General features: G+C 46.0%; 1 protein-coding gene across 1 annotated transcript in view; it reads right to left on the bottom strand.

The window, feature by feature from the left end:
• The window catches only part of SPMAP2L (sperm microtubule associated protein 2 like), a 42,411-nt gene that overhangs the window by 9,715 nt on the left and 10,009 nt on the right, over nucleotides 1-22,687 (bottom strand). The window contains exons 3-7 of the mRNA XM_074950259.1: nucleotides 20,031-20,061; nucleotides 16,014-16,070; nucleotides 10,934-11,062; nucleotides 7,490-7,627; nucleotides 3,716-3,836 (exon numbers count right to left, since the gene is read on the bottom strand). Coding sequence (XP_074806360.1) covers nucleotides 3,716-3,836; nucleotides 7,490-7,627; nucleotides 10,934-11,062; nucleotides 16,014-16,070; nucleotides 20,031-20,061 — 476 coding nt within the window. The remainder of the gene's footprint in view (nucleotides 1-3,715; nucleotides 3,837-7,489; nucleotides 7,628-10,933; nucleotides 11,063-16,013; nucleotides 16,071-20,030; nucleotides 20,062-22,687) is intronic.

Here is a 22,687-nt window from a genome sequence, read left to right on the forward strand (position 1 = left end):
CCCATATGAATTTTAAAAACGAAAATGGGGAAACATGACAATAGGTGCTGGGTCACTTTTAACCATTACTTGGCTTCCAATTTGCCATTGCTTAATGTCACTCTTTTCATCAAATGCTTGATTCATTTTTTGCTGTTCTGCGGCTTGTTATGTTGCAGCAGCCCCTTGGACCATACCCAACCAGTGTTTAAGATTGTTTATCCTGACTGTTGTTGCCATTGCTTTTACAGTTTCCCAATCTGGGGGGTATAGCAAGTTTCTCCAGCCATGCATCGGTCTGCCAAAGAGCACCTCAGAAGGGCTAAATCCGGTCATGCAATTTGGACGGCTCCGGATTCTCACATGAACCCATGGTAGCACCATATCCCAATTTGTTCCCAACTCACTGCACACTTTGGATAATTCAATTTTAAGAGACTTGTTCATTCTTTCCACCTGCCCTCAGAGGACGGTAGGGAATGTGCAAAGGTAGGGGAATACCAGGCCATGTACCCATGCTCTGGAATACTTCCCCAATGAATGCAGGTCCATTATCAGAATCAATACTGTGTGGTAGTCCCCATTTGGGGAATACTTCCGTCATCAGCATTTTAGCAGCTGCAGGGCTATCTTCCTTCCTGGTGGGAAATGCCTCTACAAATAAAAATCTGTTCTTTCTCAGTGTGGTGAGCAATGGCCCCACAAAATCCACCTGCAAGCGCTACAGCCTGCAAGGGACTCTTTAAAGCCTGGTGCATTAGTTCTCCCCGCCTTTTCCTTCTAGCAGGGCTTATAGGGAATATATCTGGTATTCATCTATTCAAGAAAATAATCATGTAATCCCTCATATATATCCATCTATAAACCTGTACTACTCTATAAAGTATAAGCACAATACACTTATAACTGTGACCAAAGCCCTTCTCATCAATCACCAACTAAGTAGAAAGGCCTTCTCATGTCACCCAAAAGTTATCAAAAAACAACTCTAAACCCCACACATCAGTCATGGTCCCATGCCTAACACTCCCAGGTCCACCATAAGGAACTAAAAACAATTAAAAAATAAAATCTGTCTATCAGTCGTACGAGGGAATGTGCAGATTATGGGACAGATGAGGCATGAATGTGTGGATGGTAAAGTAAGGTGACTACATAACACTGTTTAGTCCAATGGGTCATCTTCCATCCATGAATTATGCTTTTCCAGGACAATCAATGGGTGAACATCCTCCCCATAAAAAGAGAAAAAGTGGGGGCATGTAGTAGAAAGAGAGTCTGAGACATAAGCCCTTGTATCAGAAGCCTGGAATAAGGCCTGAGGCCTGGGCTAAAGTAGTGATCAAAGTCAGGCTGTGAGCTAGGCTTCACTGAATCTGGCAAGAACAGGACTGATATTGCAGAAACACACATTCTGAAGAGGTGCTAGGCACAGGACACTCACACAAACACATTCCAGAAGGGTGGTACCGGAACAGCACCTCAATACCAGCACACCCCCTAACGAGAACAGGAACACGCTGACCCATCTTAAAGATAAGGTCAGGATGACAGCATGATGGATAGAGATGTTTTGATCGAACCAACGTGTACAAGGTGATGGGTGGCACCTAACTACGTCAGCGGGGCAATACGTAACTTGTTTGCATTGAGGTATAAAATGGAGTCTTGGAGGAAGTGTCTTTGGTCAGCCAAGGGGATAGTGGAAAGTCCCGCCATTCATTGACCTGGTCCATAACCACGGGGCATACATGTGCTAGTGTAACTAGACACTGATCCGGGGAGCTAGGACCATGCTTGGTTGACAATAAACCCGACCAAGTGCCTTTGCACCTTGATGGATCTTGTGGTCATTGGGCGGTTTGCTCAAGGTCTGCTATGCCAGCTACCTGTGCAGAGCTGTGACAGCATACAGAGGAAACAAACACAGGCAAACATCTAACTACATTTATAACTATACGTTGTGGTAGCACTGAGGAGGCTCAGTCATGGACCAGGATCCCATTGTGCTAGGTCCTGTACAAACATAGAACAAAAAGACTTAATCTAAGTGTAAGACAAGAGACAACAGATGGACACAGACAGACGGGGGAGTGCAAGGAAACAAAGAGACAATACAGGTCAGCATCATGGACAGTGGGCTTAGCACACCAGCGACCTGACCTTTGTCAGGTTTTTTTGTATGCTTCATGGAAAAGGAGGGCGGTGCAGGATGCCAGTGAGGTGGCTTGGTGGGTATTTAGGGGAGCTCCTCCCAAGAGGGAGGCACAGCATGGGAGGAAGCACAAAGAAGCTTGTTTGACAATTTAGCAAGTGGAGTTTTGCAAGATCAGCTAGGGGACTTTCGGGGACATGAGTATTGTACTTGTCTTCTTTTGCTGGCCACATTGTATCTGGGAAATAGAGAGAATGGGATCTGTCATTTCAGCCAAATGTTGTTCTTGGCATTCACAGCTGGCATGAAGTAGGCAAACACCTGCATCCAAAAATATAAACTGGATATACATCATGTTCCCTCCCAGACAGCCTACTGCTACACAACAGAGGTCACTAAAGAGAGGGAGGCATTGCTTTCCTAGAATACACCTATTTTTCAGCTACGACAGGAAATACTGTGACAAAGAAATATACTGACCATCAACAATCCACCTATTGCACAAAGCATCCAGATTTTTGTGGCCAGTGGGATTCATGGTTGTTATTGTTTTTTTATTTTAGCCAGCTGATTGAAAGGAAATGAAATGAAATGAAATCACTGAACTACACCCAAATAGAATTCACAGAAGCTATGTGAGCAAAATGCAGAAGTAGGTTTCTCCCTGTGTTGGAATAGTGCGAGATGTGGCAATGGCCTGCAATATCCTTGGAAGACCTTACTGAATTAAGTTTAAGTATCTTTGCGGTCCATTATATTAAATGGAAAGGTTATTATCGTGGGGCAGGATAGTATGTAACCTCTCTGGGGGCGGGGCAGCTGTGATGTGAGGCGTGAATGATCAAAGGACTATACTGAACAATGTGCCAGACGAGAATGGGCAATTGTGAAGGGGATTTCCTGGGAAATGCCTCGGGGGAAGTGAATGTAAATTCCCTGTCTCCAGTTACGCAAAAACCAAGCTCTTTGAAGCTCCACGCTGAGGAGCGGGCTTTTCTTTCACCTGTTACATGAGGCCAAGATCAAAGGCCCAAGCTGTATACAGGAAAGAGTGATGATTCCCCTTTTACAGTTACAGTGTGAGACCTATCAGTTAGCCAGTTTTAATCAATTTAATGTGTGCCATGTTAATTTTGTATCATATTTTTTTAACCAAAATGTCATGCAGTACCAAGTCAAAACCCTTACAGAAGTTTACGTGTATTCTGTCACCCCTATTATCTTTATCAACCAACCAAAGCAATAAAAAAAAGACATCATGCAAATGGGCTACCATTTAAGTCACCACTAAACTACAAGAAAAAAGACGCTTTAAAAATGACATCAGTTAGTATGGCTAAGCAGCCACGGCAGGTCTGGCAAACTTTCTTAACCTAGTAATTAAAAAGCATATCAAGCAACTTCTGCCCCATCTCCTGAACTGGTGGAACCATCCAGCTGTTTCTGTAGTGCAAACAGGCCATCGCGTCTATTCCGGGGCTAACCTCGGGCTGCAGCAACCAAAGTTAATCTGTTGCTGAAAGCCGATACAGGGAGGAGCAATGGTTCCCTTTTCCCAGTTTGGCTGAACATCACGATCACCTTTCTGTCTAGCTCGAAGCCTGGATGCACTGATTTCGGACAAGCAAGTTCTTGAACCCGCTGGGAAGCCTCACAGGTGAGCGCAGCTGTTGGCACGGGCCACACCGGAGAGCTACGAGGCCTAGAGAAAAACACAAACACGCAATATGGACACAGCTTCAGGGCGTTCCCAGAATAGGTTTGTTTATTTGAATTAAACTAGACACATTGTTGCAGAATTATTGTAGCTGTTTGTCTACAAGGATTGTGGTGGTAATGCTGTAACAACCAGCCCTAAAACTGGTTTTCATTTAATGCCTGGTGTAAATAAAACCAAAGCCATAGAGACAATGTAACTTAAGGAGTGCATGAAAATATCTGGAGTAGGTGTGTGCTTGAGGGACCCGTCACCCTCCTAAGCAGTGAGCTGGGTGTGGAGCCCCCACTCCACATGGACATGGGTCCAGTGTGAAAGGTCTAGTCCTACCCCACCAGCCCTGATTGAATTGGGGAGGCGGAGAGGGGAGCTGGCCCCAGAGCTCTGCTGGCTAAGGGATGGCTGGCTTGACTGCCTGAGGCCAACCTACTCCCCACTGGAGGAGGGGAATGCCACTCCAGAGCAGGAGCTCTGCCTGCAGCCCTGGCAGGCTCTGGGCCGATCGGTGGGCACAGGGGTGGGGCTGGAGAAGACTGTGGGGTTAGGTGGGGAGCACATGTTGCTGCGGGAGGGAGCAGGACCATGTACAGCCTGGCCCTGCAGGCTGGGGGTCAGCCCAGGGAGCAGGCTGGGGGCATGGGCACAGCAAGGCTGAAGGCACAACCTGGATCCAGTGAGGAGCCCAGTGACATGGAGATGGACACCAGGCAATGCAGCAGAGACCAGGATTCACCCTCCCAGCTCACACCCAACCAAGACCCTGGCCTGTGCTGCCAGGGGCAGGAGGTGCCTGTCCTGGGACTGGAGCTGGAGGTCGGATGGACTCTTATTTGGGCTAGTGAATGCTGATCTGTATGTCTGGGCTCTGGGGACTCAGTACACTGTGCTCTGGCTGGAAGGAGGATGAGAGACTCACCACGGGCCCACAAATGGTCTCTTGTGCTATTTCAGGGTTTGTCCTGCCCACATAAAGCCACTGACGTGATAGCTGAGTGCAGCCTTTATTTCCGGCTGCCTCCCTGAGGGCTGTTGAGGGACCCAGGGGTTGGGAGATTAGCAGGGTTCTCTCAGGCATGAGGTTTGGGATCTGGGGTCCACATGATGAACCGGGGGTGCTCCACCCTGAGACTGAATTGCCTCACATTACAGAGCTGGGAAGCAAAGTGATTTGTTGCTCTCTTTGTTACCTACGTTGCTAAATCCTCCACCACCGCGTGCCTCGCCATGATGCAAAACCATCAGCTCTACACCAAAATGTGGTCTAAGCCACCTTGTACATGAATATTTAGCTGCTCTGGTGCAGAACTCCAGTGGTCAAATAAACGAAAGGAACTAGGGTGACTGTGTGAATGAGATCAAAAGAAAGAGCCAGGGAATTACAATGAGCGGCTGTGTGGACGAGGGGAAACCCTGCCATCTCATTCCTCTCCCCGTCACAAAGCAAAGGGGACACACTCCATGTTTCAGGTCAAAGGCTGGGAACATTTTTTAACAAAATGGGGGAAGGGGTGCATTTTCACTCGGTGAAGAAGCAAAAGGCGGCAGCTGAAAATAAGGAATATGGGCATTCGAAGTAGGCCTGAACTGGTGCCCAAATCCCATTGACTTTCACCTAACGACTCCAGCTCCCAGCTTAAAGGTGCATGCAGTGTACGACCTGGTGCTGCAAAGTTGGTGATGGACAGTTGCGAGTAAACTGCCTCCTACTTTTGATTGTCTGTTTCCCTAGCACACTCTGCCTCTGCTTCTCTTGGGAGACCCCATAAATAGGGCCTTCCTTTTTCTACACTGCAAACAACTTGCAGCCTGGTTAGCCCATCTCTCTGTGCTAAAAACAGATAAGCCATTCAGGACTGCACTTTGCAGGGGAAAGCTCTTAAGAATTCTATACCTGTCCCCCAGCTGCTACCCTAACTGGACCCAGAGCAGAGAATTCTTATGATCAGGTTCACCATTTCTGATGGTTTCTGTCTACCCAGAGCTTGATAGTGGGGCCATCACAGCAGAATCTGTCTCTCCCCAAGAGTTATAACCAAGCCCAGGGCTTAATTTGTTTCCCTACTTCCCCAGAGGAAGTCAGGCAGTTTCCTTTCTTCTTTCCTTTTCGTCTTTTTTCCTCCCCCTACCCACCCCTGCCCCCCCTCCACTAGCTCTTCTCCCCTTCCTCTCTTCACCTCATTTTCCTCCTCTTCCTCTTTGCTTGAAGTTATACCAAACAGGTGAGTTATACCTCTTCCTCTTTGAGGAAGTTATACCAAACAGGTGAGTTTCACATGTCCTTCTGAAGGCAGCCAGATTAGTGGTCACTCATCTCCTCAGCCCTGCTCACACCCTGTCTCCCACTCTCACCAACATCACCCTCAAGCCTGACAGCTGCACAGATGCTGAGGAATGCAGCTGCTAAGGGAGGTTATGGTCACACAGGGTTCGTCTAGACCTGGAAAGCAGTGTACATTAGGCCAGGGGAAGAGCTGTTCGGAAAAAAGGAGGTTGTCTCCCCATGGAAAGAACATTCATTTTCATCTAATTTTCCACAGAATAATTAGATTTTTTTTGTCCAAAACTGAAAAAATTCTATATGGAAATGTGGCCACGGCACCCCATGGGAGTTGTAGTTCAGATGCCTCCTGCTCTCTTTCTCCTCCACAAGTTGGGCTCCTTGGTTGCACCAAACCTCCCTTTCTGGAGGCAGGAGGCAGTGTACCATGGAGTCCTTGGCCATGGTACACCTTGGGAAATGCAGTCCTACCAGGGTGCCTGGTAGATAAAGAAGAATGGAGACATGAGGGAACAGAACTACAATGCCCATGAGGCACCACTGCAACATTTCCAAACTGAAACACTTCCATTTCCGCCATTCTGGTTTTTGGCAGAACAATACATTTTTTCCATGGAAAGCTTTTTGCAAAAAACTTCATTTTGTCAAAAACCCATTTTTATGTAAAAAAACCCAACAGTTTGGATTCACTATTTTCAGCCTGCCCTAGTCAGGGGCAGCTAATATTTGTTAGCTAAGCCTGACCTATCCTCACCTCTTTCCCTAATCTAGCCAAGCCCAGAGAGAAAGGCACTCTCTTAGACGCTATGGTCAGTACTATGGAGGGTCTGTTCCATCAGGACTGTGCTTTGAATATGACCCAGTGTTCTATTCTTTTCATCAGATGAATACGTGTTTATGGTAAATGTATCCTTGTCTCACATTTATAACCCTTGCCTATTCCAAGTACACCACCTATTTTGCCTTTGGAGTCCCTAACATAATGATGTGCTCTCTAGGATGGTTCGCAATCATTTTCAAAGTGTGGAGTTTGTTGGCCACACAAATACAGAAACTTTCAGCCCTCCTATTCACATCTATGCAGGCAATGTGAGGAACGCACTGCATGTAAGCTTATACGCTTAGCTTCTTTCAACCCAGTTTGGCAGCTGGAAGGAGGCATGTCCACACGATGACAGCAGCCAGCTAGCTGCAGATCGTCAGCAAGTGCCACACAGAGCACAGCACCTCTGCTCTCCCCCTTTTTTGGTCCTGTTCGTTTTGCTCCTACTCCAACCAGACAAACTGCTTTTGAATGCTAATGATGCTGAAAACCCACTTGAAACATGTGTAGCACAATAAGAGCTGTGTCATCTTTTACCTTTGTTTTAAGTACACTGTTTGGTATTTTTTAGGTTCTGCCAACTTCAATATTCGAGGCGACGGTAAAGCTAAATCCATCAACGGTGGGCGCTGCCAGATCTCTGACATCCGGCCACAGCTGTACAGGAAGAGGTGCCTTTGGGAATGTCATGGAAGAAGTAATGAAGAGAGTCAGCCAGGACCATAACCTCATTAAAACAGTGACAACAAGCATGCATGGCCAAACCAGGATAACTTAAATCCATACGCAGACATCCCACATGCAAAAATCCACATTTCTGTACTCAAACTAGGTACAATGCATAAACAAATGGGTATTTGCACATGGGATTACCTGATTTGGCCAAGCAAATACCTGCTTGCTTGCATGCACAAAGGAGTGTGTGTGTGGGGGGGGGCTGAAAATGTAGTCCTTTCTATGGGCAGTTTTAAGAAACTACTTCATAATACAAATCCCACAATATCTCTGAAGCATGTAAATTAGAATCAGTCTAAGTATAAATAACATTTAATAACATATTGAACTGTTATAGCTCCTTTCATGTCAGGGTCTCAGAAGCACGGAATTAATTTAGCCTCATAACAATCCCCTTGGCAGGTGGAGTCAGGATGATTATCCTCACTGTATGGATGGGGAAAATGAAACACAGCGAGGTTTGTTCAAGGCCAGTGGTGGAGATGGGACTACAATGCGGTAATCCAGATTCCCAATTGTTTCTCTGTAATTCTCACCCCACCTACTATACCCACTTTACTTAACACTGGCATTTTGTTTTGTATTTGTAAATCAGTGTTTTATATTAACTCTGAGCAGGAAAGAGACAAGAAACTAGTGGCAATGGCAAGAGAGAAACAAATACAGTTGTATTGTCATGACATCCCCAATCCTTATTCTGGCTACTGAGCATTATATTCAACAGCACAAGAAACGCAGAGACACTTTCTCATGGGTTTTATGGCTCCTCAGGGGCTAGAAATCTACTCTATACCCTGACAGAGCTTTGGCCTAGTCTCCTCACCAAAACCACCCCCTCCAGTAATTATTTCAAAAATGAATTGAGACTTATAAGCACTTAGAGAAACCTTCCGCTAAAAAATCTCCAGTTATCCCCCTGGGATCTACAAAGCATCGGGGACAGTGAATCTTTAGGAAGGGACTGGTGAATGAATTCAATGATTAGCAACTGATAAGCAAAAAATATTGTTTATTCTTCTGTGACTTTATTGAAACTGCTACCAGAGAACTGCAAATTTGGGCATTGTCCCCCTGGAACAACTTTGAACTACATATCCGTACGGCCAGTTTGTCCCCTGGCTTTGCCTTATTCCATCAAATCCATAAGTTATGAAAAACAATGATCATCTGGAGAAGGGAGTCTCCATTGGTTTTTTATGACAAATACAATTGGCAGATGTTAATGAAACTGAAGATTCGTTACCTCAATATAACCAATAGTGGTAATAATCATTCACCTACACCTCAAGATGGGCATTTTAAGTATGTACATGGCTTTGTGATCAACCCTCTTTTGAAAGAGGAACTAAATAACACTGCTCAGTAATAACACTTGTTAGGGCCTGTTTTCTTCTTGCAAGCTGTTGGCAGTAGGTTGGTTAATTTGTTGCCTTACAGCCACATTCCTTGGACAATAGTGTGCTCTCGTCTATATGCCCTCATTTGGTGTACTGGCTCCTCTTTGATATCATCACATGCGGTCTGGTATGTTAACAAAACTCCATGCTATAAATTCAACCCTATTAATTCATATATCTTTCCATTCTCTTCATCAGCATGTGACACAGGGATGTTTGTTGAACACAGGGGGAATTTACACAATGTAGACGATTTGCTGAAGGATGCATATGCCATTATCTAGCTTCTCTCCTTCTTCTCATGGAACAACAGGGCCATGAAGGAGAGAAGGCTATGGTCTAGGAAAGCACACAGGGCATTGCTTCCAAGGGTCTCAGCCATGGGGCATCAAACAGCATGTGCAAGACAGGACAGTTGTGGCTTGCTGAAGGCTATTGGGTACAGGGGCCGGCACACCAGGGGAAATGGAGAGATCAAAGACAGCGCCAACCCTGTGCAACTTAGCAAGTCACTATAGAGAACCCTGGGCTCTTACAGTGGTGGGGAGAAGGAAGGGGGAGTGGACAGCAGGTCCAGAGCTTCTGCCCAGGCAGTCCTCCCACCTGGCCCCGCACACCAGCTAACGAATGATGCAGCAGGACTCTGCTCCTTCTACCCTCAAGCCGCTGGATTGTTATGCCTCTGAAGTAGCAGTGCATGTGGGACAGGTAGTGGAGTAAATGGGTGAACAGTGAAGGGGTGATAGGTTGGGCAGGGGACAGTGCCACATAAATCCAGGTCTAATGCTGCATAGGATACAGGGCCTTGCATTGGGGCCAGGGTGTAACAATCCACACCCACACACATTACACAGACACAACCACCATCAGTCAAATGTCATACAACACCCAGCGTTCCGTTCCAAAGCCACACGCCATGTGGAAACCAAGATCAAATTGGCACTAGACTGAACCTGGTGTCACTGGAATTCTATGACGACAAATTGTTGCTCCAGCAACAACAGCTTCCCATTACGTGAGTCATACCCTTCTCACAGCCCATCAGCGGCTCCACCCTTCTACCTAATCCCTGTATTGCCTGCCAGGTTTTGGAGGGAGCCTGAATTAAAACTGAAATACAACTTAACCTTCCCAATTTCCCTTTGGAAATCAACCTGCTCCCAGTTTTTGGAACAAACATATATTTAGGAGGAGACTATATTATGAAGAACCAAGATTTTCTATTATGAAAAATCGGGATTTTTCAAAAGTGACCAGTGATTTGCTGACTTGTGTTTGGGTGCTCAACCTGAGATAACCTTAAAAGGGGGGCTTGATTTTCAGAAAGTGCTGAGCGCCTGCCCTCTGAAAAAATGAGACTCCTTAAAGTGTCTCAAATTGGCCACCTGAAAATGAAGGCACCCAGAATCATTAGTCCTATGTTGAAAATCTCAGCAACATTTAGTGACCAGAACAACCACAAAGATGAAATAGAGGGAGCCATTGAAAAAACAGTCTATGTAGAGACATTTATAATAAATGCTTTACACTTCTGCAGCCCCTTTTCATCCAGAAAATTGCAGAACTCAGCCAAACGTAGAGAGACCTTAAGATGGCAAAACTGAACAACTGCTTTACTCAGTAGCAGCTCTGCTGAGCTGATCTCAGAGGGAAGCTGTTCATGGTGGATTGGGCTACAGTCATAATGTGAAAGTGCAGAAACTTCTGATTTCTTCTCCTGTTCTGGATTCACCTCTGTACAGTTGTCATGTCTTTATTTGTATTGATTATTATCAGTAAACCCTGAGCTGTTGCATTCATTAGTGAATGTTTTCCAACAGAAGGAAGAGCGCTCCTGAATACAACCAACCTGCGCTGAAGGTTACCATCGAAAATTTTCTTGGGTTTGGCCAGAGACATAATTCTTGGCGTTGGCTGAGCCGTCAAAGCACTCAGGGAGAGGGGCCAAATTGTCTGCTGGTTTCCCCATTCTAACCTACTGTTAAAACAGGGAACAAAAGGGAAACAAAATTCACGGTTAGATGATCACTAAACTAAGCTTTGCACTGAGCCTCTGATGCTCTTCCAAATTTGCAAAACAACTGAGGAGCAACGTGCATGTTTATTGGTTTCAACCATTGTCGCTGCACAATGTGAGCAGCCCTCTCAATGACATTCCTGAGGAACAGCATGACCTGCTCCATCCCACCATCCCCAGCCACGTCCACTTTCAGGAGAGGCCATCTTCCATCTCCCAGACCTTAAACACACTGGTAAGGGTGGTTGATAAGTCTCCCCTTGCTCTCCTCCCAACTGTCCAAAATGTGCAGGGGAACAAGAACTGGCCAGGCACGACAAGAACTGGCAAAATGCACAGCCACCCAAGTGGCAGGTGAAACTTGAGGACTACAGTAATCCTGACCACACCCGGAGCTAAATTAAGGTGTAGGCACTACATATTCAGGGCCCTGGATTGTCTTAGCCTGACCACAGCTGCTGTGGGTGAACTTTGGCCTGGTCTACAGTACGTGGTTATTTCGGAATTAGCCGAGTTAATTCGAAATAAAACTGATTCCGTCCACACGACCAAACCAGTTTTTTCGATTTAAAGGGCTCTTTAATCCGATTTCTGTACTCCACCTCAGCAAGTGGAGTAGCGCTAAAATCGAGATCACAGTTCCGGGTTACAGGTACCGTGGACACAATTCAACATTATTGGCCTCCGGGAGCTATCCCAGAATGCTCCCTTGTGACCAGTCTGGACAACACTCTCAACTCCGACGCACTAACCAGGTAGGCAGTAAAAGCCCCAGGAACTTTTGAATTTCATTTCCTGTTTGGTCACCATCAGCACAGTCCACCATCACAGGCGACCATGCAGAGTCCACCATCACAAGAGACCGTGCAGTCCCAGATTCGCAGACTAGCTCCAGCATGGTCCGAATGGGAGGTACTGGATCTCATCACATGTTGGGGAGACAAATCTGTTATGGCAGAACTGTATTCCAAAAAAAAAAAAAAAAAATGCAAATACTTACGCTGAAGTCTCCAGGGCCATGACAGAAAGAGGCTACTCCAGGGACACAGAGCAGTGTCGTACAAAAATCAAGGAGCTCAGGCAAACATACCAAAAAGCCAGGGAGGCGAACGGGCACTCTGGGTCACAGTCCCATACATGCTTCTTCTACCGTGAGCTGCATGCAATTATGGGGGGTGACGCCAGCACTACCCCACCACTGTCCGTGGACGTCTGCAAGGGGGGAGTTGCATGGAGCGACGAGGATGAGTTATTGGAGGATGAAGAGGAGGAGGACAGTGCACAGGGGGCAAGTGGGGAATCTGTTTTCCCCCCTAGCCAGGAACCAGTCTTAACGCTGGACCCAATAGCCTCCCCCCACTCCCAAGGCGGGCTCCTGGAATATGACCCTGGAGAAGGCACTTCTGGTGAGTGAGAGCCTGATTGGAGCCACGTGGTGGGTGGAAACCCAGCCGCGCTGGGCTGTTCGCATTTAGTTTAAAGGGCTCATCGCTGCTCAGAGCCTCATCGGAGCCACGCGGTGGGGGTGTGTGGGCGGCTGGGGGGTGTTGTGTGAAGCAATCATCCCAGAGAGCCCGCAGGCCCTCCTTTGATATGGCAAACCCACCAGGCATTGCTTGCTATGGGAAAGGGGGCCTGGCAGTTTGAAAGCATTGAAATGAATGCGGAAGAAGCAGAACCCCGTGTGCCCCTAGGGCTTACCATGTCTGCCTTCAAGCTGAATTCTGTTGCCCAGCCACGTGTGATGGCTTACTCACACCAAAGTGTCAGGCACTTCAGTTTAAGAGGCAAAATGTGACCTTGTACAGAAAGAACATGTGCTGTGTACTATGAATTGCTTGTTTCACTGAGAAAGAGTGTCCCCTTTGTTCTCTAAAATGTATCTTTTAAAATACTACCCTCCCTTTTTCTCCTCCCGCAGGTGAAAATGTTTCCACGCAGCCCCTATCTACTCCGTCCCAGAGGCTGGTCTAGATTAGAAGGTAGAAAAAACGAACTCGGGACGACATGTTCGCCGAACTCATGCAGTCCTCCCGCACTGACAGGGCCCAGATGAATGTGTGGAGGCAAACAATTGCAGAGTCCCATAAAGCGTTAAATGAACACGAAGAGAGGAGGGACGCGCGTATTGAGAGCAGGCAGGATGCTATGGTCAAGCTCATGGGGGAGCAAACTGACATGCTCCGCTGTATGGTGGATCTAATGCGGGAAAGACAGTAGACCACAGACTGCCACTGCAGCCCCTGTATAACCGCCCTCCCTCCTCCCCAAGTTCCATAGCCTCCTCACCCAGATGCCCAAGAACACGGGGCCGGGGGGGGAGGCTGCGGGGACCCACACACTCAACCCCAGAGGATTGCACAAGCAGCGAAAGCTGGCATATCCAAAATTTTGATTTGCTTTCTGGACTTGTCCTTCCCTCCTCCTCCACCCCCTTCCTTCAGTACCCCCCTCCCCCAGTCTATCTTCTGATTTCTCTCAAATGTGTTGTGCAACAAATAATAAAGAACAGTTTTTAAACAATTGTGACTTTATTTCCTTTCATATATACAGGGGGCAGGTAACTTGAAGAGAAACAAACACAACTGTCATGCCATACCCTGGCCAGTCATGAAACTGGCTTTCAAAGCTTCTCTGATGTGCAGCGTGCCCTGCTGGGCTCTTCTAATCGCCCTGTTGTCTGGCTGTGCGAAACTGGCCACCAGGCGAGTTGCCTCAACCTCCGAACCCACCATAAATGTCTCTCCCTTACTCTCACAGAGATTGTGGAGCATACAACAAGCAGTAATAACAATGGGAATATTGGTTGTGCTGAGATCTAACCGAGTCAGTAAACTGCGCCAGCGCTCTTTCAAATGTCCAAAAGCACATTCTACCACCATTCTGCACTTGCTCAGCCTATAGTTGAACTGCTCCTGACTACTGTCCAGGGTGCCTGTGTACGGCTTCATGAGCCATGGCATTAAGGGATAGGCTGGGTCCCAAGGATAACTATTGGCATTTCAACATCCCCAACAGTAATTTTCTGGTCTGGGCAGTAAGTCCCTTCCTGCAGCTGTTCAAAAAGACCAGAGTTCCTGAAGATGCGAGCATCATGCACCTTTCCCGGCCATCCCACGTTGATGTTGGTGAAACGTCCCTTGTGATCCACCAGTGCCTGCAGCACCATTGAAAAGTACCCCTTGCGGTTTACATACTGGCCGCCCCGGTGTTGCGGGGTCAAGACAGGGATATGCGTTCCGTCTATCACCCCACCCCCAGTGCATTAAAGCCGTCCACTATGACGTGCACATTTCCCAAAGTCACTACCCTTGATAGCAGCTGGTCAATGATTGTGTTAGCTACTTGCATCACAGCAGCCCCCACAGTAGATTTCATAGAATCATAGAATACCAAGGTTGGAAGGGACCTTAGGAGGTCATCTAGTCCAACCCTCTGCTCAAAGCAGGACCAATCCCCAATTTTTGCCCCAGATCCCTAAATGACCCCCTCAAGGATTGAGCTCGCAACCCTGGGTTTAGCAGGGCAATGCTCAAACCACTGAGCTATCTGTCCCCCGCTCCATTTGCCCACTCCAAACTGATTCCCAACTGACGGGTAGCTGTCGGGTGTTGCAAGCTTCCACAGGGAGATGGCCACTCGCTTCTCAACTGTGAGGGCTGCTCTCATTTTGGTGTCTTTGCGCTTCAGGGCAGGGGACAGCAAGTCACAAAGTTCCATGAAAGTGGCCCTACGCATACGAAACTTTCGCAGCCACTGGGAATCATCCCATACCCGCAACACTATGCGGTCCCACCAGTCTGTGCTTGTTTCCTGGGCCCAGAATCGGTGTTCCACGGCATGAACCTGACCCAACACCACCATGATCTCCCAATCGCCACATGCCGTGCTTCTAGGAACGTCTGTGTCCCGGTCCTCATCACTATCGTAATCGCGCTGTCGTCGCTTCCTCGCCCGGTTTTGCAGGTACTGCACGCACTGCTAGATAATGCGCAAGGTATTTACAATGGCCAAAACTGCAGCGGCGATCTGAGCGGGCTCCATGCTTGCCGTGCTATGGTGCCTGCATGGGTAATCCTGGAAAAAGGGCGCGAAACGTAGGAGAGCAGAGTGGCAGCGGAAGAGGTGCTGTTCAGTTCACGATAGCCAAAAAAAATGCGGGAAATGGTTGTCTTCTGTAGCTTTCATGGAGACGGGAGCCCAAGACAGACAACATGGAGAAGCTTGGTAGCGCGGCAAGAGCGGGAGAGCAGAGTTGGCGGTGGAAGCTGTGCTGCTCGGTTCACGATGGCTGAGCAGAGTTGGCAGCGGAAGCGGTCGATGAGGAAGAGAAAGAATGTAGACACTTAGAGATTACATGGAAAGACGAGAGGAAATGCGAGGTGGATCATAGTACCAGGAGAGAAGCGGTGCACCGTACTGCACCATCTGCCGAAAGCAGTATGGCGTCTGCACGCCAAAAAGGCACGAAACGATTGTCTGCCGTAGCTTTCATGGAGGGAGGAGCAACTGATGACACACACCCAGAAACACCTGCGAGAATATTTTTGCCCCATCATGCACTGGGAGTTTAACCCAGAATTCCAATGGGCAGCAGGGACTGCGGGAACTGTGGGATAGCTACCCACGGTGCACCGGTCCAACATTCAATGCTAGCCTCAGTACTGTGGACATACTCCGCTGAATTCATGCGCTTTAGTGGGGACACACAAGACCGAATGTATAAAATCACTTCAGAAAATTCAAATAGAATAATTTTGAAATAATTTTGTACTGTAGACATAACCTCTCTAGCACTGTAAACAAAAAGTCATATTCTTTTGTCTTTCCCAGATGTTAGATGGAGACAGCTCACCAGTGCAGAAGAAACCCAAAGCCCATACAGCGTAAGCTTTGTACTTTTTCCACTAACCTACTATAGTTCTCCCAAGCTGCTTTAGGCTTCTTTGGTCTTGCTAGTTCTCTGATCCTAGTAAATGCAAATCAAGGTTACATAAGCAATTAAACTCAGAGGCTGTTAAAACAAGCATAGAGCAGGTGTTACAGTATTCTGAACCTTAAATAATTCTTGAGTCACTCAAAGATTTTCATCATGAAGCCAACGTGACAAAAGAACATTCATTCATTTTTTTAAGTAATGGGCCTGGCTAGTCATTGTCTCTATAACATTACCTATCTTTTCAGTACATATATTGACGTAAGAATTCTTTCCCTCTCAGTCCAGTTTCTCCTTTGCTCAGTTCTCTGGTGAACTCATAATCCAGTTTTTTTCTGTTACAATAGTCTGCTGTCTGGGCCAGAATTGCGCAGAAAAATTCAGGATTAAGACTTCAATGCAGAATCAGTGTGAGATGGGCCGATGTGGAAGCACTTTCTATTGTTTTAATACTGTGACATTAATACACAAGGACTAGGAGCTCAGAGATTCTCCCAGCCAACACAAAAATAAACAGAACAAGCACCACACAAATGTGCATGCATTCTTATCATCATGATTATTAAATAACACCATTCACACAGTGCTTTACAAGTATAGATTAAGTCACATTCCCTGCACTAAACTGCTTACACTTTAAGATCAATTTATTATATTACTGTTAATATTAGTGTTGTTTGCCTGTTTCCGCTAGTACTCACAATGTGCAAGGCACTGCAGAAACACACAAAATGCATGGTCCTTATCCCAAAAAGCTTCACTGTAAAGAAGGTAAGATGGTTACATTTTTGCGAATACAGACTAACACGGCTGTTACTCTGAAACCAACCATTGAATTATCAAGAATTCCCAACAAAGTATTGTCTGTCTCTGTTATACAGTGTCTGAAGCATGGGCAGGCACACTTGACTGATGTTTGCGGTTGCAAGATTAAATATTCAGACTGCATATCCAATCAGGGGAAGGGATACAAGCAATTGATTTAGCAGTTCAATAGTATTTGCAAGGTCTTTGAATTAGAATCAGACTAAGTCCTCTGTCAACAACCTCTTTGCTTGTTGGAAGTCAGTGGCAAAAGAGTCTAATTAAATAGATGAAGTGCCATCAAATTCTTCCTCCTTCTCCATGAGTCCCATATTTCATATGTTGACATCCTTGGTGTCTATTCAACACTTTCTCCAGGCAGAAAGGGGGCTGGTGGCTTCCCTTTACTTTGTGACACTTCCCTTAGCAATTGAACAGAAATAGGTGTATAAATTATGCACTATGGGCCTGATCCAACGCCCAGTGACACCATTGACTTTAGTGGGTGTTGGATCAGGCCCTCTATTAGCCTGGCAATGGGAACACAGCCTGGTGAGGGGGTGGGGCTGGAGCAGTGTCTGAGAGATGTTGGTTAAGAATGCATGTACTATGTGATTATGCTATTGGGTTCTCTTAAGGGCACGTGGCCTGTCAGGGTTCCTTCCCCACTCTGAACTTTGGGGTACAGATGTGGGGACCCGCATGCAAGACCTCCTAAGCTTATTTTTACCAGCTTAGGTTAAAAACTTCCCCAAGGCACAAACTCCACCTTGTCCTTGAACAGTATGCTGCCACCACCAAGTGATTTAGACAAAGAATCAGGGAAAGGACCACTTGGAGTTCCTGTTCCCCCAAAATATCCCCCCAAGCCCTTACGCCCCCTTTCCTGGGGAGGCTTGAGAATGATATCCTAACCAATTGGTTACAAAGTGAACACAGACCCAAATCCCCGGATCTTTGGATACTGAAAAAAAATCAATCAGTTCTTAAAAGAAGAATTTTATTTTTTAAAAAAAAAAAAGAAAAGGTAAAAATCCCCTCTGTAAAATCAGGTTGGAAGATAACTTTGCAGGGTAACAAAAGATGCACAAAACATAGAGGAACCCCCTCTAGCCTTAGTTTCAAAGTTACAACAAAACAGGGATAAAACTCCCTCCAGCAAAGGGAAAATTCACAAGTTGAGAAAACAAAGATAAACTAATACGCCTTGCCTGGCTGTACTTACAATTTCTGTAATACGAGAGACTCAGAGGTTCAGAAGGGTTTGGAGGACATGGATTGATGTCCAGTCCCTCTTAGTCCCAAGAGCGAACGAACACAGAAACAAAGAACCCAAAGAAAAGCCTCACCCCCCCCCCCCGATTTAAAAGTATCTTTTGTCCCCATTGGTTCCTTTGGTCAGGTGCCAACTAGGTTATTTGAGCTTCTTAACCCCTTACAGGTAAGGAGGAATTTTAGGCTACCCCTATGGTTATGACACAGCCTGATTTGAAACTGCTGAGAACTTCTTGCAAGATGCTGAGCACAGTAAATTCTCCCTGAAGTCAGTGGGAATGGGGGAGCTCAGCCTCTTGCAGGAAGCTGGAAAGATGCCTGCAATAGCAGATTATCTTTTAGGCAGTCTATTGTTGTTTACTTGATGCAAGAGGCAAGATAATGGACCGTGCTAATTATACTTAAGCTCTACCATCCTCACATCATGTACAAACTGCTTTCAGAAAGATCAGCACAACTCCCATGAGCTTCAGAGGGATTTGCTCATGAAACTCTGGTCCTGTGCCTTCAGCTCATGGCAGAACATGTCCAGATATGGTCTTGTCTTTTAAGGATCCAAGCATCAGTTTCATTTTTTAACTCCCAGTCCAGTTGTTCTACAATGGTCTTTCCCTGAGAAGCAGCAAGGGGCCAATTAAAATTTCATATAGAACTATTTTTAGTTCCAGCCTTGTCACAGCATAAATTTAACAGTAGATAAACTCGTTTACTGAAAATGAGATTATTACTGGGCATCCTCTCAGCAGAAGAGGCTCCTTAGTATCTCTCTAATCTTTACTCATCCACAATATAGTACGTTGGCCTAGATCCATTTTCTAACTATATCCAGTGGATTATAAGGAAAGTCTGACTGTAATACTTTATGTTTTCCTAAGAATCAAATCACCTCACAAAATATGTTCTGTGCAAAGATTCCTCTCAAGAAGCATGAAAAACACCAAGACGACCTTCTGCTTGTATGCTGTTTGTTAAAAATGACAGAATGGCTGTAATTTACATCTCACCTTCAGTTTGAAATGTAGTCACTTTAAAGAAATAAGTTAAAAGTATTTTCATGTCCCACTCCTGCCCCTGAATTCCACTCACAATTTTTGTGTTTTTTTATGAATCACATTTTCCTGTTTTTAAAAAAATGTCATTCTCTCCTCTGCTGTCACGTGAAAGACTCCCACAAACAGGAGAAAATGACTCTCTGAAGTCCCAGCCCAGCAAATGATTTAAATAAGTCTGTAACTTTAAGCACATGAGCAGTCATATTGACAGGAGAAATAATGAAATTGACTATACCGGTCTAGTATTTGGGGATTTTTACAAATTAAAATAAATAAGCCCAAATCCTCTGCATACAATGAATGCATTTCTATTCTTTATGTGGGCATTATAATCAAAACTAGCACATCTCCAGTTTTGTATGCATGGGAATTTCTGGTAAGAAATTCTTCTAGTTGAGACAGAATGGTCTTTTACATTAAACCACCTGGATTCACAGGTTGCTCTTTCACAAGGCGCTCAGGGTCAGCGCCACATACCTGCACACTATTACAAGCATCTATATCATGGAATGGATTTATTTTTTGCAGGTGATACACTGAAATAATGTGAATAATTTCCCCTACATTATTTCTTGTAATAACCAGTTGACACAGACCTCCAAAAGCACATCAGCGTTGTAAGAAATGTTGTTGTGCCATCATAACTGATTTACTCATTCAAGTTCCCTCATCTGCAGGAGACATTTCCTCCTGATATTTATGACTTTAGCCCCAGCCCCATGAATCCCCTTGGAGCCAGGCCTGCAGTCCACACTCAGGCAAAGCTCCCATTAGGTATGCTGGGAGCTCTGTCTGAGTGAGGAAGAGGACTCTGAGTTATGTACTTGCGTTTCCAGATGCCTGCCGCGTTATTTTTTCTTACCTGTCACTTGAATATGAACAGAAGTAAGAAACTGCAAAGAAAACAAAAACAAAGTGGGTATTAAAAGGCTGGATAATGCCTGCATTCTGTGCTATCATTTATTTGCATTCATTGTAAGTAGATGACTATACTTTATTCTCTATAAAATAACTGGCAAGGGAAAAGAAGCATGTCCAACTACTTAAGCCTTAGTTATCAGACAGCTTTGGGTATGTTTTCCTAGTAGTTATCCTGAATGTAACTACAGTGCAATGTACACATCATCTCTCACACTTCCCTGTGGTTAATTGTTGTAACAAAAAACATTCACGTATCTCTTTGAACCATGCGACTGTAAGCAGGGTCTGAATGAATGCTTCCCTGACAGCTAGCTGGGAGGGGAAGAGACTATGGATATGTTTATGTAAATACAGTTTGCTCCTGTTCTGTTTACATATTCATCATTTACAGCTGTGTCAAAGGATCAACTTTGGCTGGTGTTGGGTACAAATGACCTTAGCACTGAATGCAGGGATAGTGAAGTATGGTTACCAATGTGGTAATTATTATAGGAATACAGGAAAGCAGGACTGTGCTTAACCCAGTGGTTCTAAGACTTTTGTACTGGTGACCCCTTTCACACAGCAAGCCTCTGAATGCGACCCCGCCTTATACACTAAAATTTTAAAAAAATATTTAACACTATTATAAATGCTGGAGGTGAAGTGGGGTTTGGGATGGAGGCTTACAGCTCGCAACCCCCCAGGTAATAACCTCGTGACCCCCTGAGGGGTCACAATCCCCAGTTTGAGAACCCCTGGCTTAACCTGTCCCAAATGAGAGAGGGCACCCTCAGTTGAAAGAACCTCATTAAGCAGGGGCTCGAATGTCAGAGCCCTATGAAAGTAAGAGGGGTGGGGACAGGACGCCTGGTGTCCTGGTCAGGAGGCTGCACAACTCCCCCCACATCCCAGGGGTCCTCTCTAAACTGGCTTAACCTGTTCTTCCTCACTGTTCAAAGAATAGAGCTAAATAGGCTTCATTAGGAGCCTCTTTTTTTATTTTAAATGCTCAATCAGAGCTGAAACCAGTTGTGGTAGGACTATGTTTCTGCCCTGCCTGCTAACAGCTAAAATCACTGAGAGCTGAAATCACTTGAGATGGGGCTGTGTTTCTGCCCAGCCTGCAAAAGAACCAAAAATCACTGAGACTGATGTGCAGAGGTCACAGCAGAGAGGCAGAAGGTGACTTACAGTCAGCTGGCGAATGAGTGACCAGCAGGGTGGCGGCAGAGAGGCGTGACAAGCAGCCCACAGGGGGCGGTGGAGGGGCTTGAAAAGCGGTTGGCAGGGTGGCTGGTGGAGGGGTGCGGCAAGAGCAGGTTGCCAGTGAGTGGAGTGAGTAAGATGCCTCTTTACCCCCCACCCAGGGGGGTAGATGAACTCTGCAGATGCACCTCTGAACTCTGGTCTGCACTGACCAAGAACAGCAACTGTGAGAGGGGTGCAGAGAAGGGTCAGGAATTTGAAAGGGACTTTTGGGTTGCTGGACTTAAGAACCTGAGGAGAAAAGGACACTGCCCAACTTACTTGGGGGTGGGTCTTTTATTCATGGTTTATGTTTATGAACCCTGTTTGCGGTGTTTTCCCAAATTAACTCCTGAGTTACTTCCCTCCTTTTATTAAGTTTCTTTTCTACACTCAGACTCTGTGCTTGTGAGAGGGAAAGTACTGCCTCTCCGAGGCACCCAAGGATGGTGTGTAAATTTCCCAGGTTAAGGGTGGGGGCGCGAGCCGGTTCTGTGTTGCATCAATGGAAAGGAGCCCTGAGATATTGAACCCAGCCCCGGTTGCTGCTGGCTCCACCTGGCAAAAGGGTTACATGCAGGGGTGAAAGTAACTCAGGACACTTACCGGAATGAGGCCAGGGCGGGGGGGGGAGGGAAGGCAAAAGGGTGGCGACCTCAAAGCGCAGCAGGTTCCTTTGCCGCTGCAGCGCTTTAATGTCCCTGCCCCTTTGCCTCCCCTGGCAGCAGCCCTGCCAGTACGGACCCTACCAGCAGGGAGAGGCAAAAGGGGCAGGGACATAAAAGTGCTGCCATGGCAGCGATTTAATGGGGCCTAGGTACGGGCAGTGTGGGTTCTTAATGATAAGCCGTACCAGCCCGTACCGGCTCACTTTCAACACTGGTTACATGAGCAACAAGGGGAAATTATCATTGGATGTAACGGTAACGTACAAGTCCTTCTTTGGCTAAGTCTAATAATCTATTATGTGCTTTAACTAAAACTTCAAGGGAATTTTTCAGAACCTTAGGTAAGCAGTATTATATAAACTGTACAAGACAAAGTACAAAAGAAATAGTGCCATTTTCAGAACTGGGATGCTTGAGAAACAGGAAAAATCCAGGGCCAATGATGTATGTTGTAAAAGCAGAAGTGAAGCAAATGATACCATACTTGTGTAATTATTGGGAAACAATGCATTATGAGGACCTCAACAAAAGCAAATCTGCAGATGGTGTGAGTTGTTATAATTAATTTTTTCAGACACTATTATTTCAACACCACTACTGGAGTCTTTATAGCTGAGGCTCTCATTTGTTCCACATCCTTTTAATCTGTTACTAAACACTATTTTTTACAAACTAATAGAAATCAGCTTTAAATATTCATTCC

This window comes from Natator depressus, chromosome 4 (genome assembly GCF_965152275.1).
Source record: "Natator depressus isolate rNatDep1 chromosome 4, rNatDep2.hap1, whole genome shotgun sequence".
Lineage (NCBI taxonomy): Eukaryota > Metazoa > Chordata > Testudines > Cheloniidae > Natator > Natator depressus.